The 16961-nt window shown below is 39.8% G+C and overlaps 4 protein-coding genes across 6 annotated transcripts; 2 read left to right on the forward strand and 2 right to left on the reverse strand.

The window, feature by feature from the left end:
• Nucleotides 1–262: 262 nt before the first annotated feature.
• Nucleotides 263–2181, forward strand: Dpm3 (Dolichyl-phosphate mannosyltransferase subunit 3). Its single transcript, XM_046633512.2, has 3 exons — nt 263–884; nt 1403–1630; nt 1748–2181. The coding sequence occupies exons 2-3, from the start codon at nt 1403–1405 to the stop codon at nt 1805–1807; spliced, it is 288 nt and encodes a 95-aa protein (XP_046489468.1). The 5' UTR covers nt 263–884; the 3' UTR covers nt 1808–2181.
• Nucleotides 1894–5894, reverse strand: LOC124222392 (uro-adherence factor A-like). Its single transcript, XM_046633298.2, has 4 exons — nt 3093–5894; nt 2906–3019; nt 2577–2739; nt 1894–2501 (listed from the first exon to the last, which is right to left on the reverse strand). Exons 1-4 carry the CDS (start codon nt 5379–5381, stop codon nt 2329–2331), a joined length of 2739 nt encoding a protein of 912 aa, XP_046489254.1. The 5' UTR covers nt 5382–5894; the 3' UTR covers nt 1894–2328.
• Nucleotides 5895–6064: 170 nt separating this feature from the next.
• On the reverse strand, nt 6065–14177 carry LOC124222408 (kinesin-like protein KIF17). Of its 3 annotated transcripts, XM_046633357.2 has the most exons (6): nt 14019–14177; nt 11077–11148; nt 8488–9741; nt 7516–8233; nt 7026–7040; nt 6460–6598 (listed from the first exon to the last, which is right to left on the reverse strand). In XM_046633357.2, coding segments are annotated over exons 2-6 (2061 nt in total). In that variant the 5' UTR covers nt 14019–14177; the 3' UTR covers nt 6460–6596. The 3 variants fall into 3 exon arrangements, with proteins under 3 accessions (XP_046489288.1, XP_046489303.1, XP_046489313.1); XM_046633332.2 differs by lacking the exon at nt 7026–7040 and having other exon boundaries at nt 6065–6717; XM_046633347.2 differs by lacking the exon at nt 7026–7040 and having other exon boundaries at nt 6366–6598.
• A 100-nt stretch (nt 14178–14277) lies between these two features.
• Nucleotides 14278–15483, forward strand: Coa7 (Cytochrome c oxidase assembly factor 7). The gene is made up of 3 exons (XM_046633471.2): nt 14278–14490; nt 14583–14717; nt 14908–15483. Exons 1-3 carry the CDS (start codon nt 14388–14390, stop codon nt 15375–15377), a joined length of 708 nt encoding a protein of 235 aa, XP_046489427.1. The 5' UTR covers nt 14278–14387; the 3' UTR covers nt 15378–15483.
• Nucleotides 15484–16961: the final 1478 nt, after the last annotated feature.

The following is a 16961-nucleotide window of genomic DNA, read 5'->3' on the forward strand; positions in this document are numbered from 1 at the left end:
ATCCTACTGAATGTATTCTTTCCACGCCTCATTGTCGATATCGTTCAATCTCACGAATTTGAAGTTTCATTTCCGTTGCGTTGGCATGGAATTTATTTCTGAATGGGTCACATATATGAAAAAATTGCACTAGGTACAACCGCGGTACATCTTCGCTCTGTTTACCTTACTGACTTGAAATTCTTATATCATTACGCAACGCCTAATTATTCTACCTCATAAAAGAGTCCACCTTATGTATACATATGCGCAGTATAGCACATGCGGTACGCAATTCGCATATTTATTATGTACAGCGCTTGTAGCTTTCAAAAAAATTCTCAAATAATAGACGCTTGAGCTTGAATTATCATCTGATGTGCATAATATCATTTCTCACATCTTCAACTTCAACTTCACAACGATTATGGGATACAATATGTATAATAGCAATCATACGCAATGTTCCGAACAGTTCTGCAGGTTGCCATTCGTAAAATAAACAAGACACGTATATTGTCTGAATAATAAATTTACTGCTGGCGTTCTGCTGGGTGCACTTTAACGTTTGTGAACTGTGTTATTTTACTGAAATGAAGAAAAAGACGTTAGTCAAAACTATTGATGACGTTGATAGACGGCGCGTATTTTTTAAACGCGACAATGATCGAGTAACAGGAGATTAAAAATAATTTAAAGGTCTGTGGCCTTATTTGTATCAGCTGACCGGTTGTGGATGACAGCTGGCACCCAGCTATGTCTACTTCCTGTTTCCAACAAGATAACTTATTCGTTTCGCCGCGTGCGGACGTGGATTTAAACAGAAAGAAGTTTAAGTATTAAACGTCAATATTGCAACTAGTAATTGGTGTTAAAATTCCCCCGAGAATTCACCCGAAACAAATGTAAGCATTGTGCATTCTACAATTTCTCTTTTCGATCATCACCCTCAAAAGTTAACCTAAAAATGCACCATTTAAATACTTCAAAGTACCTTAAAGTTTTTTAAAGGAGCTTGACGATATTTTGCCACTTGTCGGTCACCGTATATCAAATATGCAAAAACGATTCTATTGTTTATTTTTGCAGAATCTCAGAAGGTTAATTCAATTGATAACGAACCATATTAATCGATCCTCAAATTTTCAAACCATAATGGCCTGGTTATGACTATATTATTTAAAAAAAACACATCTTGTCTGTAGCACTTTCGGTATTTACATCTGATTCTTCAATTACCTTGAAACGTGACACTTCACTCTCCTCACTGACCGCTTCGAGACATTCCTCTTTCTTCTTGTTTCAAGTTAATTGTGGAATCAGATGTAAATTCCGAACGTAGCTCTGGTTGTACCTTAAAGTCACGTAACTCTAATTGTTGAGTGTCTTACTAACATTTTGTTCTTATCTGTTCTCTTTCAAGATGACAAAGCTTATGGAATGGGTTTTTGTGGCCACAGTATTTTTCAGTATATGGACAGCTGCAATCACTGGTAGTGCCCAATCGACACTCCTAATTAAATGGCGAACACCAATACTATACCTTCCCCTAACATTAATTATACTCTTTGGCTTATATGCTGTTAGTGTAGTTCTTTACCGAACTTTCACTTTCAACAATTGTGAAGAAGCTGCTGTAGAACTCCAAAGGGTAAGCAATCAATATGGGATTGCACATGGAATGCTGATTAACAAAAAAAAATTAGTTCTACAGAACCTTAGATCGATCCACTTTACACATTGTTTAGTACCTATTTGTCTATTTCAGGAAATCAAAGAAGCCAAAGCCGATCTTCGTAGCAAAGGCCTTGCACTTAAAGAAGATTAAAGCTCAAATCTAAGTATCGATATCTCATCAGTTGCATTTGATGCCTCTCATCGTCCAGCAATAAATTCATTCGTTTTTTGCATCTCGTGAGACAATAAAATCTGTAATTTCATAATCAAATGGTTCAGCGGTTATTTTCTGAAATATGAAGTACACAATTTTAGTCACGACATGTTTTGAGTATCAATGTAAACAATACCAATATTTGTATCCAATTTTCGAGTGCATCACAGCCAAACCGTTTAAACGAATAGATTTAAATAAACACTCGATGTCAATGTAAATCACTACATTCACCTTTCTTTTATGTATAAGCTTTCATAATATTTTAATTCTAAAACACTGATTGTGAGCTAAAATGTGATCTTATATTTATTAGACTAAAAAAATATGTATATATACATATATTATACAATAATGTATCAACAAATTGGAAAAATTCCAGGTGAAAATAAAACTTTGGTCAACATATTGAAAATTTATTTTGTAAATTCAATCTGTATAGTTTTTGTTTTTGGTACTCATGTGGTTTTATCTTCATAAGTTGCACCAAATAACGGATGTCGCATCTTCAAATTTTTCGGAAACGGAACAGTTGTCTTTGGACAAGGCAGTTCCGAAGGAACTAATTTTGAATCAGACACAACTGAGATCTTCTGACAAAACTTCATACGGCCTTTAGATCGGATATTAACTGCAAAAAAAATAACATACAAATATCAAGTGGTAATGTAAATGAAATGCAATTGTAGTATAATAGTTGACGTACGTATTTTATAGTCGTTTTTTCGCTTGCTTGTAGTTAACACACAGGACAGATTGGAAACCCCCTTACTGGGTTTGCTTGAAACTTTGTAGCAGTCATCTCCAAATCTCAATACACTCATCCCTCCAAGTATGATCGTCTGATTCTCAAGATCTTTTGGATTGATCTAATGTAAACGATGTTAGAATATAAGCTACTATTACCAAATACCGTAAAATGATGTGACATATTGGGCGAATAATATACATTGCACTTTTGAGTCAAGTTCAGTTTTCACAGGAGTCGTGATATAAATGTAAAAATTGACAATTATACTGCGAGTTTCATCTTACCATTTTTGGAACATCCAGTATCCAAATTTCATCATCGTCGCTGATATCCTTCAATCGGAAATAAGCCTTTGTTGTATCCTGATTCACAGCTTCTGTGACAGCAAATTCTTGTAACTAGAAGCGACAGAAAATTATATTATTAGATAGAAAGTAAAGACTAACTTTTGTTGTTTACAACTGAGCTTACATTTCGTGGCCTGTGCCTTCTTTTCGGTGAGTGTTCAACTTTTTTACTTTTGTCTGGTTGCAGTAGGTTCGAAGATTCACTTGGAGTTTTGTGCTCATGCAAAATAATTTCGGATTGTTTATTAGTATGTTGTTGAGGTTGTTTGCTTGCACAAGGTGAATTTACAGAGAGATGATTGTCCGTTTCACTGTTTACAATTCGCCTTTTGGCCCGTTTAGGCTTAGAAGAAAGCAAGCACACTCCGACGTCTGAATGTTTTCCCGTATTCTGTGATAAAACTTTCAATGTATTACACTCTTTGACGAAACCATTGGCTTTTGAAGACAGTACATTTTCAGTGTTTAATGGTTCATTAGTTGATTTGTAGATGTTCTTCCGTCTTTGACTTGAAGTGGAAAGAACTTCTTCCTCTGGTGACACTGATTTATTCTCAACATTACATTGATTATCTATCAATCTATTTTCAATCTCCGTAAGTAATTGCTTTTTAACAGTATTCCTTACATCTTCATCATACGTTCTGCTAGAAAAGGACGAAATGCTGCCATTCAATGATTGATTAAAGCTTTGTGACTGAATGTCCGATGATGTACATTTCTCAGAGAAAGCGTCACTTTGTGATTGGTGTTCGTCTGCTGGTAGTAATTCACTTTCTCCAAATACGTTCAGATTCTCTTGAGTAGACGTCAATATATTGGAGCAAGCTTCAGCATCTGTCGACGAATTCAAATAACATGATTCGTTCAAAGCAAGACTACAACCCTCATTTGCTTCGCTATATCTCAATGGTTGCTTATCTTCTGAAGGTAATACACTTTCGACAAACTTGTCCAAATGTTTCAAAGTTTCATAGTCACAGTTACTCATGGTCCGAAGTTTACTCAATCTTCTCAAGTGACGCTCATTAAAAGATTTATGTCCTCTTTCATAATAGTCAATTGCTAATATTTTCAGCTTACTCCTACCATTCTTCACGATGCTTTCGACATGAAATTCATCATTTAAATCCTCGTGTTGGTTTTTGCTGTGTCCGAGCTCTAGGCGTGTTTCATTGTCCAAGTTGCTATCAGACAGTTTTTCATTTCTGGAAGAAATTTCATATTGCGATTCTGACTGAGGAGTATTCAAGTCTTCGCATAAGATGACATTACTTGTGGCCTCATTGGATTTGATTGTAACAATTTTCTGTCGAGTTTTATTTGAAGTCTGTTTATCGGTAATTGTCCCATTATTACCGCCATCATCAGGAATGCTGTTGTCAGGACTCATGCTGTGCTGATCATCCAACACATCCGTTTCGGAAAAGCTATTATTACCAGAATCTCGGTCCAGGTTGTCAGTGGGCTTATCAATATCACTTTCATGATTGATATCGACTTTTTCTTTAATACCCGTTTTCGAATTGTCTAGGAATTTTGAATTTGTCCTTGATGTTTTTACATCATCTTCAATAGTGGTATTAACATCATACTTGTCCTGCTTGCGATTACCAGACTCGTGAGAATTATCATCAAACTCCAGAGATATTCCTAATTCATTACCTGCATCATCTCGCAGTTCCGGTGTAGTTATTTGCTCGAGAAAATTTACTGCTGCGCTATCGCTGATTACAGCCAATTTGCATTCAGAATCCAAACTGATGCTATCAATGGTTCCGATTTGAACACTGGTTGCTTTAATATCATAAATTTTCTTCACTGCATCATCATCTGTTTGAGTACGGTCTTGATTGATATTGCTGTTACTCGAAGAAGAAATTATTTCTTGGCTCGGTGATTCTGCTTTGCGTTCAATTGTTGGTACTTCTCGTCGAGATCGAAGTAGATACTTACAAATATTTTCTCCTGAATAACTTCGAGATTTCGCTGCTGAAAGTGATCTGGAAGATTTTGAGAGAGATGAAGATTTATTCCGTGTTTTCGGGATGAGTTGTGGCGATTTTTTCTTCGTGCGTGATGGTGTTTTTCGCACGCATGATTTGAGGAAGGTGTGTAATTGATGTTTCGTTTTTTCTGCATGTATTCTTTTATAAGATTCATGATCTAGGTCTGATTCATCGTCCGTTTCAGCATGGTTATCCCTGAACTCTCTAACGGATTGTCTCTTTAAGAACAGAAACTGTTTGTACTCGCGTAGGTTTCGTCTTTTTTTCAACTTGGAATTCAGGATTTTTGTTTGCTTAAGGATTTTTTTATCCAATGTCAATGTGTGTAATAACGAATTATCGATTAACCTCTCATACACCGTGTTTTCCACTGGCTGCCAACGATTCGTGTAATCCAAACTCATTTCTTCAACTTACACGGACCGATTACCGATTTTATTATCACTGAAATTTGCCTCAACATCACAATTGGCAACAGAATTATATTCATTCATGTATTCATTACAGAGTATAGATATCTCATTCGTGATTTACTGGATATAAACAATTTAAATTTATTATTTACATGTCAGAGTGTCAGTTTTCTTGGGAAAAACTTCCAACCAAACTTAACCTCGCTCATCTTTAAAACTGCCTCGAGCATGGCTCTACACTCTGAACTAAGCAATTTTAGCTTACGCAGTGCAGCCAACACTGAAAGTCTCACTTCTGCTCACCATGACTAATTACTGCCAACATACCTGTAAGGAAAAATTAAATGACTCAAATTTTACATACATTGACTCGTTGACTAAAGAATGTACTTCGACCAGCTTCGACTATTGACTGAACAATATTCTTCAGGCACCATTGTACCTTTCATAACAAAATCGATATTTCAACAAATGTTGCTGAAGTTTCTTATTTTGAATATTTTGCCAAATAGCAAATCACTGATAAAAGTTTCTTTGCAGTCTGATAATTTCAGATAAATTCCTGCGTCAATAAACTACCGAAATATACTAGAATTTATTGTAAATAGAGCAATTTCGAAATAAGGGGAATAAATATAAATGGAAGATATAATTTTTGGAATTTCAAGTCAATAAATAGTTGTTTCATTTTAAATTCATTTTCTTTCTATATACATATCATACACAGATCACACTATTTCAAATTAATCTCACGTACAGCAGTAACATGTGACATATAAGGATGATTTAAAATCCCTGCTTTCGAACTCATAAAATGTACCGTACTCATGCGATTCGTATGCATGTATCGAACATTTTGTTGAACCCTGTTCAACTCTGCATCGGCATATCCTTTTTCTTCAGTAGGTGGGTGAGCGTGCGTGATGGGGGCGAATATTCGATTCCAAATCCTGCCTTGGTGAGTAAACGGCGACAGGAGTCGGGGAAATCTTAACCCTCCGCAACGGGTAGGACGGAAGAGCCTCAAGTATACGCGGTGGAATTTTTTTCAGTTCCATTGTGGAGGAAGGACTCGGGTCTGCAGGTTTCAGGTTGACATCGTCGATGAGCCAGTTACCGGAGAGTGTCGCATTCCCGAACAATTGGCGGGTGGCCGGTTTGCTCGCGGAGTCTGTGCTGGCCATGGTGGAAACCGGCGGAGCACTGCTCTGTAAATTCAAGGCGTTCAATTGCAGGTAGCTGTTCGCTCCAGAAACCGATTCGCCAGCTCCGCCAGATTTACTTTGCCGACCAACGTATTCCTGAATTTGCTTTACGTTCCGTTCACCTGAAGTGATAAATTCCAAAGGTGAGACGGGCACACGCTTATAGATTTTTTCATTTGATAAGATAATTAAAATATCCCGTCACGTAAAAAACAGGAAAATTAAGGACAGTCAATTATTTTTAATTTAGACTGAATTATAAACTTTCCAATGCATCGAAGAGTCAACTGCGCATTGGATTGCCTGAAAATCTTGTGGAACCAACTGTGAGATATTGCCGTTTTGCTGTGTATGCAATTTTTAAACTATACTAAACCTTTTGGAATGAATATTTATGGTATGGTTACTGGATACAGAATTTGATACTTACAGGGTTTTTGCTTAGCTATAGTTGGTCAAAAAAGTGAGAAAAATGAGTAAGTGAGTGGAAAAGTGAATATCTTGTGTGTAATGAACATGTTATTTTAACATTGAGAAGCTGCACTAGAAAATTTAATTTTGATGGTGCTTATTAGAAATTCTGTTACTCGAGAAAAATGACGCGACAATTAAGAAAAATGTAATTTCTCACTTTATCAAAAACACGTATTTACTTAATGACAACAGATGGCTTCCTAAGTCACATCATTTCGAACGATTAAAATATATAAATTTGAAACTCTTAGATTTACTTTTGAAAAGAAAACTATTTCGATGATTAAGACTTATACCTATATTTTATAGCAGAATGAGACGATGAATCTAGGAATGATAATTAGAACTTTTCAAGAAGCAAAAAATGTGTCTTTTGCAAAATAAATGGATAAACTATGACAAACGTGAGCTGCACGTGCACACATATACATACAATTGCAACTTACCAAGGCTCTTAGCTTCCCGAGCGTGGGCGAGCAACGCGTCGACTCTACTTCTGCGAAAATATGCGTCTGCAATATCCTGGGGTTTAATATCGTTTACGGTGTTGTTGTTATTGTCGTTGTTGTTATGGTCCGGCTGCACCCCCGACATAGGTTTACCCTCGACTTCACGGTTAGATTGCGATAGCGTCGGCGGCGGGAGAGGAATACGGGGCGAAACATCCGGTAGCCGCCACCGCGACAATTCATCGCACCAGGAGGCCGCGGCTCTGACAGCCTCGATGTCGCGAAAAGGGCATCCTGGTCTCAGGTGTGGAATCATCGCGTCGCACAATTGGGTGGCCAGGAGTTCTCGCCGAAGCAGATCACGTCTCTCCGCGTCCCAAGACGCTTGAAGGTCCGCATTTTCGGCTTCCAACTGTCGAGTCCTACGAATCGCCCGCTTCAGTGCCTCCTCCGTTGACTTCAGCTGACCATAAACCTCGACCGCACCTTCGGTCCCTTCGCTGGTACCAGCCAGAGCCCCTGCTATTACCTCCAATCGTTTTCTCCGCCTCTCTCTTCGTTTGCGCGCTTCTTCGTCGCCCCGAGCTTCGCCACCGATCGTCAATTTCTCCAGCCTCTTGAGGACCTCCTTTTTCGCGATTTCTCGCTTTCGTTTTCTCCTCTCCAGAACACCTTCGCTCTCGCAAACGTCCTTTGCTTCCGTTACCCCAGAACCCTGTTTCACACAGTAGAAAGATATTTAATAGTTCGATCACGTCAAGGATCAGCTGCAAGGCTTCAATTTTTTTTTTTTTGCCGAACGAATTAGCCTTTTATTAATCGTAAATCATGGAATACAAAAAAATTAACAAATAATATTATCACGTTTTCTTTGAAACGAATACTCTCATTGCTGGTCCACGTATTGCAGGCTTACATAATAGTTGTAAAATCTTTATTAGAAAGTATGCACAATAGTGGGAGATGTACCTCATATCGCGTTCGCAGGTTTTCAAGTTCCTCCTGAAGACGCTGAGCCGATAGATTCGAATCCTCGCACTCCTTCCTCAGTCTTTGTACTTCCTCCTCGAAGGCAACTTGCCGGATCACTTTATCCTCCGCCTCGGAATCGCTCTGTTCCCGGCGATCCGTAAGACTCGAAACCTTCCTATCGCCCTGGACATCACCTATCAACAGTTCCGTCGCCGGATTGTCGCTGGTCTCGAGTAGCTTACGGAGCCGCTGTAGTTCCAACTGATACTGCCTGAGCAAAGCGTCCTTGGGGTCCTCGTTGACGACCGGTTTGTTCTTTATGCACCGAGCCCTGGCCGCGTACCTCAACGTGCTCAACGTTTCGTCGGCGTCTATGTCGCTCGGACTGACGCAGGCGATCATCAGCGTCCTGGCGTTTCCGCCTAGACTGTCACGGAGAAGTCTCGTCAGCTTGCTGTCCCTGTAGGGTACGTGTCTGCCGTTCCCCGCCGCCAGTGCGCTGATCACGTTCCCCAGGGCCGAGAGGCTCAGGTTGATACTCGCCGCCTCCTTGAGCCTCTCCCCCGTGGCTCCGGTCCTCCCCTGCCTCTCGGAGCCGGCGAGATCCACCAGATGCAGCATCCCCTTGCGGACGGCGCTGTTCTGTTTGTCATTTATCGCGATCGCCTCCAATGCAAGCGTCAGGACCGCGTGGCTCCTGGAGCTGGCCGCGTTCATCCGCGTCGCGGCCGCAGCTCTTTTCTGATCCCCTTGCACCAGGAGGCGGCTACATTCCGCAGCGTCCTTGACGGTGACTTCCCTGAGGCCACCAGCGACGTATGTGCCGCGGGAAGGGTCCTCCTTGAGCTGGAGCAGGTTTGAGGCACCGTCGTTGTCGCCGTCTCCCAGCAAGTCTCTCAGTCTTTCGTTGTAGATTTCTAGGTAGCTCAGAAGCGCGAGGTAACGTGTCTCCGACGATGACGTCGATGTCGCCTCGAAAAGGTGCTCCAAACTCCGCTCGACCACCCCTCGCATTGTGAATGACTTTCCACATCCGGTTTGCCCATAGGCGAAAACCGTCGCGTTGTAACCCTCCAGGACGGCCTCCACCACGGGCGAGCCAACCTGCTCGTAGACGACCTCCGTTGACACGGTCTGATCGAAGACCGCGTCAAACTGGAACATCTTTCCTCCGCCTCCGGCCCCGCCTCCACCACACATCGGATTTTCCAGGGTACATGTCTTAGCCTGCGAGTCTACCGTCAACACATTCTGAAAGAAACAATATAGCGATTGATTCTGGAAAATGACCGTCGGTTAAAAGAACTTATATACTTCGAAATAAACCACGAGTCAAACGGAGTACGAGTATAAATTTCAAGATGACCAAGTTATAAGCATTTATCACTGGAAAGTCAATGAGTTATTATCACTTTTCGTATAAAAACAAGAGCTTTCTTAAGATTGAACAAATTATCCTCTATAACTGGGTCCCTAAAGGGATTATATACAGTGAAAGTGTGGTCATGTCTCATATCGATATCCGAAACGGTACGTTACTTACTTAAAAAAAAAGTGCTAGATTTAAGTGTACCACGAGAATTGTGCACTTTGTTCTGTCACGATTTACAACTGTCGAATTCGAAAATGCTTGCTCTCATTTTCGTAAATACTATAACTGAACGGTTCACAGGAAATTTATAATTATTGCTAAGGAGCGCTTTCCGCGATCTACGACATTTTAATGCAGAGGAGATTGGAAATAACAGGAGGAAACTTCTTTTCTAACATTGAACACGAAGTCGTAGCAAGCATGGCATTCCTTTGATGGAGTGCAGTATAAGTGAAGACTAGGTCACTGAAATTAGGATTATTGACGACTAGTTTACGCACGGGTTATTTATAGAGTTGATAAAAGGTGTCTAGTTCAAATGCAATCTGAATCGATTCCTGAAGACAAACAGGAAGTCCCTTTGGTCGCAAACGCACGTTTAACTATGATTAATAATGAGGAGGATGCACTCGCGTGAAGGGTTGGCTCTGTAGTTATGACCTATAACACATTATACGCCATAACCTGCGACAGGGTATGATATATATATATATATGTGTATATATATATATAACCATATACCTATACCTACAGTTCCCTGCACGCGGCAAGGGGAAACAGGTTGAGGCAAGGGGTGGCGTTATGCATGTCAGTGGATATCGGCAGTCAGCGATGTGTGTCGAATCGATAAATGCCTGGCCGAAGTAACGAATCCCCGGTTCAACCCTCCAATTACAAGATTGACCGAGACAATCGGCCGTTTCAAAAATCGAACGGCCGTTGGGTTTCGGTGGCTGAAAACACGTCACTCTTGAGTCACAACTCTGACATTTGATTAGGTAGGAAATAATATATCCATACGGAGATGCAACAATATGATAATTGCGTGTTGTGTCCTCGTCGCTAGGGGCTACCTTCGGTCAATATCGATGGTCTCTTACTTATAGTACCACGAGAAGGAGGCAATTTATCATTTTTCAAAATTGATTCTTGTGCACTTGACTATGTATTCCTAATTGATCTGACAGTATAGAGTTCAAGGAAGAAACACTCACCCGACATCCTTCTTGCTGCTCCCGGACGGACATCGGCCTGCATCTTAATGCTACTTTGACGGACTCGCTCATCTGCGTGTGAACAACAAAAAATAGTGACAATTCGTTCATGATTTTAATTTTGTAATATTTTTCTAGCAAAGACCAATAGTGACAAACGAAAGTAATATCCACCTCGACGATACCCTCCCGGAAAAAACCTTCAACTTTGGTGTAAATTCGTACCCTCAACTCATAGATAATGCTAAATCCTTGTAAGAAAAAAGTTGAGGGTACGAATTTACACCCAAGTCGAGGGTTTTTTCCGCGAGGGTAAACTACTATTACTGCGGGAATAAGGTGTTTTTTTTTTGTTTCTTCGTTCACTCAATATTACAGTGCTTATTATACAAGTTTTAGACTGTATGACGATCGATACTAGCTGTAATTAATAGATTAACGCCAAGCGTTGACAAATTGTTAACTTCAATGTGCTAAGTACGACACGAAATAAGAGAGTTCCATATTCTTAATTGGGCCAATTAGTTTTGATTAACTGTGTTTAAATGTTGGAAAATGGTAGCCGTAAATAAAATGAAGCAATTGAATCGGTGGCTACGGTACATAAAGATATGATAACAAATAATTACTAAGTATGATCGTAACAGTTATAGAAAAAATTCTTGACATGAAATTGTTTAAACGATAATTCGCTTCCTTTCACCGTAAATTTCTAACATGGTAACGATTCATAGAGAATGAATTTCAGTCCTGCAGGACAATTTTCACCGTCGGAATAAAACAAGACGATAGGTTACTCGGGACACTAAAATACTTGTTCGAAAATGCCTTGAAGAAATAATAGATGTTCCTTACCATAAGACAAACATAAATCAACGACAAGCTCCGAAGGTTGACCATGCAGTCGTCGGCTAATGCTATTTTCGCTAACGAATATTGAGTCTGAAGCGAAGGTTCAAGCTATTGCAGGTGAATATCATCAATGAATTATACAGAACTATAATATGAGCGAGTAGCAGCTGCGAAGAAACTTGTACGTATTGCTGCGTGAGCTGTGCAAAGACCGATCCAGGTTTGAACAAAGATCGCAACTGGCAAAGTTCTGCTCTTCGTTAGCCGGAAGTTTTTAATATAAACCCTATTATTCACGCGTTGTCGTGTAATTTATTTAGCGTTCGGATAATCGATCGATCCCCACGATAGACACGAGGTGTCACCTTTATAAGCGGGGCAACAACCGACCATCGCCTACCCCGAAACTCAAGGCTTCTTACCCTTGAACCCAGGCATCATGTGGTCAGGCATTTCGAACTACACGCGTGTACCTTTACCTTTACGTCCAGGTGTACCGCCTCTCTGCTCAGTAGATGGTAGATAAAAGTGCTTCCACCCCTGTGTCGAAGGTCAGCTTTATGTTAATGCGCAACCCCAACTCCTCGCTGTTCGTAAATATATGAAAGGTAGGATAAGGGATGACCGGTTAGCCCACTCGCTTAAGCTTTTACCGAAGATCGATCGAGCGAGCTAGCAAGGCACGAATCGAAAGTGACGTATATTTTTGTTGACTACTCTGACGAGTGCGACAATTACCCCCTGCGTTCTATCGGTGCACTGTAGTTTCGGCAACTACGATGCTAAGTGTTGCATGCTTTCGCGCCTGATTCGCGTGCAGATAACGTTCATTTATCTCTTACAGCCACGTCTAAGACTAAACTTGGTGCGCCTTCAAGTGAATAATTACCATTGGACAGTGTATAATTGGACTAAACATATAGCCGTAAGATCTGTTAACGAGGATTCGTGTGAACTGTAGAATGTGAAAATACTGAACATGTGAAAACAAAAATATCTTTTTAAATATAATGGTAAAAATTGAATTCGGTAAAAATGTATCCAAAAAACGGATTTTTGGTAAAAAAAAAAATAGCCACATTGATAGAAAAAAATCACATATATCCATTGTTCAATAGATCATCGTTTTAGGAAGCAGCATGAATAGATATAAAAGTACAAAAAAGAAATAAAGGCATGGTGTATTTTTTTTGTTGAAATCACCACAACAGCTTAACTTGTCGTACAAAAAAGCTGACAATACAAAAACTGTAGTAAATTGACTTGATTGGCAATTAGTCTGATAATTTTTATTTTCCGTACCCTTGTCGAATGCCCATCGAACATTAGTGAACTTGTATTTTTTTACCCAACAGTGTTGCTATTGATGTTTTCAAATAATTTATGCCTAAATCAGAAAGAATGAGCAAAGTTTCCTATTCGGGCAGCAGTGGGGTCAAAAACCAAAAGCTCCCAGTCAAGGGTAACCGATGAATCGGCGTAGATATAATTGTAATCGCGTGTCTAATGAATGATTTGGTTCGCAAATATACAGCATGATGCTATTAGCAGTAGCTGTATTGCGTGAATTGGGCATCGAACTGTAGTGCCTGGCGTTTTTCCGAGACTTAACCTTGGGTGATGACGAATAGTGAAAACAGAACAGTTTCCAGTCACGCGAATCGCTACATAGTCGAACTTCATGTAGGTATGTTTATTGAACATACATATTTTTTTTCCACCACGTCGCGGTTCACCTCATCATTATAACCATCGATTGACGATGTGGTATTCAAGGGCGAGGATGGCTCAATTTTCACGTGCTAATTTATGCCGACGCGACGAAGCAGGATGCAAGGTCGCCTGCGTGTAGGCAATCCGTGTTACTTTAGGCGATTAGCGTTTATCCTTATCCCGGAACTCATTGAGAGTTGCCTACAGGCAGGCGGATTTACCGATTGTACAAAAAGATCCGAAGAAATTATTCCCAGATGATTTTGAATTGAAATTAAAATATCTGTGCATGTGGGGAAAAAGCGACGCAAGAATGTATCGTATTACCGTGCTAATCAAAGTGCGCTTTAAGTAATTAAGTAATTTCTAGTTTTCACCTCGAAGACTGCAGAGCTTCAATCAGGCTTCGTTGATCGAGGACAGTTCATGAAAACCGTGCCGTAGCTGCATGTTGTCAATTCTCGTTGCGACGGCGATATTCAATTCGCGGAGACAATAATTTCGCACAGAGCGCCGATCCAACCAAGCGCGCGACTGACTCTCAACTGACCGACTGATATTTCAAAGGGCTACAATGCTCGAGACGAGCACCGTAATTCGAGATATCGAACTTGCGCACACCCGGTCTCGTCAATCTCGTTTGCCGACGGCGCTCAAGGTTCGATTGTCTCCAATTTTCTCTCGCGAATCTTTCTCGTTCTAATGTCGTCTTTTTAATTCATATTGCGGATTTATCGTGACAGGGCATGGCTGGCTACAACTTGAAGAGCCCTGAAGAGGTGAAAGAGTATCTTAAAAACCTTCACATCGAATACAAATTCGGATGTCTCAGCGAGAAAAACCCGGAAAGTAATACCACCCTTCCTTTTATAACCTCATTTCCGACTTCCGCTGCGCGTTTAAAAGCATTCAATTTTCACATTCTGTGTTATGTTATTCAGCATGTCACCTCCTTGGAGATTACGAAGAGAGTATAAGTAAGGATTATGAAAAGTCGGCCAAAATCTACAAGGAAAATTGTGACGAGAGAAACTTTGCCCACAGTTGCCGAAAGTTTGGAGGTTATGCACTAATCGGTGAGATCAATCCCTGTATTAGATTGTTCTAAAATAGGTATACAGAACTTCAGCTAAGATTACAGAAAATTTAATGTTAAACAAAGGCTTGAACGTAAAAATTTTCATAAAGCATCCCACTACTCGGTATTTAATAACTGTAACGTGTTTGGTTTTTTTTTTTTCAATTTCATGTTAATTCTTTACAAAGGCAAAGGTCTGGATGCGGAATCACCTACAGAGTCTTACAAGTATCTGAAAAAGGGATGCGATGTTGGAGACATGATGTCCTGTGCGCATGCAGGAATTGTGGCAACATCCTCGTTTAAAATTGGAGAGAAAGAAGTTCCCATAGATTTTCCAACGGGGCTTGATTTACTTCACAAAACTTGCCACGAGCACAAGTTGGAAAAAGCTTGCTACTACCTGTCAGGACTCTATCTTGGCGGGGTTCCGGATTACTTGGAAAAGAACATGAAGGAAGCTTACAAGGCTTCGATCAAAGCTTGCGAGCTTGGAAACGCATATGCCTGCGCCAACTTGTCACAAATGCATGCACGTGGCGACGGAGTTCAGAAAAATTCTGAACTTGCCGAAGCCTTCAAGCAACGAGCACTCTCGATTCAAAGGGCCTTGCAAGAGACCAAACATATACCGTTTCAGCAGGGTATGGGAAGCTAACGTGACTGCCAGTACGTTTGATAAATTGTTGAGACTTATTTCGTTGACATTCATGTACATTTATTTGTTTTCAATTATAGCAATAAATTAATTGTTTTTAGTTTAATCCTTGTCGTGAATATCTACCTACTAGTATGGTATTACAAACATTCATTTTACTCTCTTTAATCTGGTAACAGAAATTCTTTAAAACACCTCCCAGATGATCAAGGTTCACACTTCTTTCAATGGTATTCAAATCTGTAGATTATCGCAAAATCCGTAAGTTTCTTCTGTTCCTGTATCCGAAATGGTTTGAAAATTAAAAAATTCACAGGCAAATGTAGAGTATAATTGCGTTTTCCATACAAAGTTAGAAACGGGCTAGCAAAAGGCTACAATGATATCGATTGACTTCGATTATAGGTAAAAGGAGCTACTTAGGTGATATTGCGTTGATCGTGGCAAATGAATTTATGAATGTTCGCTCTCACGTCACCTCAGTGGCCTATTAACAGGCGCACGAATGTGACTAGCGTCTGGTCAAAGAACCGAGTCAGATAGAGTTTAACTAACATAAGAATATAATGAAGCGACGCTTTGTCGTGCAAATTGCAAATACGACGTAGAACTCGTGGAGGACAGTCATGAACGTAGTCTCAGCATGCTGATTAGAGTTCTCATGATTAAAGCTGCAGTACCTAAGCATTTGGCTTATCGATAGCTATTGAAAACTACATACATAAATCTATAATGGCGAATGTATTCAAGGATTACGAATGATGATGAAAATAATTGCAGTTAGTGATCAACATCTAGTTATACCTGTATTCCTACTTCAGTGTTTACAGTAATATCAAACTGTGCTTTTACATTGCCGTCTGTGTTGATAATATGATCAATTGACGATGGTTAGTAAGAATTGTATAAGATCAATTAGATTAACGGCTTTTCACATTGTTTCAAGATAGCACTTGCTTTTGTTGAGTTATAGTCACTGAAAGAGAAACAATTTTTCTCGTATAATGTTAAGAACTTCAATATTTGCCCACAACCACATCTGCGAAAATGCTATCACAATCGGCTTGTTACATCGTCAACGGATTGTAATAATTATAACGTATATTAGCCTTACGAATAACAAGTTCTTCCAATTTGAACTTGTCGATTATCGTATAAAACATTCTTGGGGTAAAAGTTTTTTGACATCTAGTGAAGGTGTCCAAATCCATGTATACAATATCCTCACTAGCTCACAATTTTTTAGAAGTAAACTGCAGGACCGCTTCTAAAAATCCAACCCCGAGATTCATTAACACGCAATGAACGAATTGTTCTGATTACGATACGGACACGCCAATAGCGTATAAGGACACGATCAACGCCCACAATCGGATATCCAACACACATACCTATGTATGAATATATACTTAAATTTTACAGCAAAGCAACAACTGATTAAATACCAATATCCGAGTCAGCTGCTTTTTCCATTACGCAAGTATTTCGGCAATCTAATTACATTTTCAAAACACCTGAATGTAACCCAGAAAACTCTAAAAAGTACCCAGGTAACAAGGCAATAAGTGAACAAATATTTTCCTA

Source organism: Neodiprion pinetum, chromosome 1 (genome assembly GCF_021155775.2).
Source record: "Neodiprion pinetum isolate iyNeoPine1 chromosome 1, iyNeoPine1.2, whole genome shotgun sequence".
In the NCBI taxonomy this organism is placed as follows: Eukaryota; Metazoa; Arthropoda; class Insecta; order Hymenoptera; family Diprionidae; genus Neodiprion; species Neodiprion pinetum.

Bases quoted from the DNA above. Each gene is read 5' to 3' on its own strand.
- Dpm3 (XM_046633512.2), top strand. From the start codon at position 1,403: ATGACAAAGCTTATGGAATGGGTTTTTGTGGCCACAGTATTTTTCAGT. The intron at 1,631-1,747 runs GTAAGCAATCAA...TGTCTATTTCAG, and splicing joins CTGCTGTAGAACTCCAAAGG to GAAATCAAAGAAGCCAAAGC.
- LOC124222392 (XM_046633298.2), bottom strand. From the start codon at position 5,381: ATGAGTTTGGATTACACGAATCGTTGGCAGCCAGTGGAAAACACGGTG. The intron at 2,740-2,905 runs GTAAGATGAAAC...CGTTTACATTAG, and splicing joins TACTGGATGTTCCAAAAATG to ATCAATCCAAAAGATCTTGA. The intron at 2,502-2,576 runs GTACGTCAACTA...TTTTTTTTGCAG, and splicing joins AAAAAACGACTATAAAATAC to TTAATATCCGATCTAAAGGC.
- LOC124222408 (XM_046633332.2), bottom strand. From the start codon at position 11,148: ATGAGCGAGTCCGTCAAAGTAGCATTAAGATGCAGGCCGATGTCCGTC. The intron at 9,742-11,076 runs GTGAGTGTTTCT...TGTTTCTTTCAG, and splicing joins AGCAGCAAGAAGGATGTCGG to AATGTGTTGACGGTAGACTC. The intron at 8,234-8,487 runs GTACATCTCCCA...TGTGTGAAACAG, and splicing joins ACCTGCGAACGCGATATGAG to GGTTCTGGGGTAACGGAAGC.
- Coa7 (XM_046633471.2), top strand. From the start codon at position 14,388: ATGGCTGGCTACAACTTGAAGAGCCCTGAAGAGGTGAAAGAGTATCTT. The intron at 14,491-14,582 runs GTAATACCACCC...TATGTTATTCAG, and splicing joins CAGCGAGAAAAACCCGGAAA to CATGTCACCTCCTTGGAGAT. The intron at 14,718-14,907 runs GTGAGATCAATC...TTCTTTACAAAG, and splicing joins TGGAGGTTATGCACTAATCG to GCAAAGGTCTGGATGCGGAA.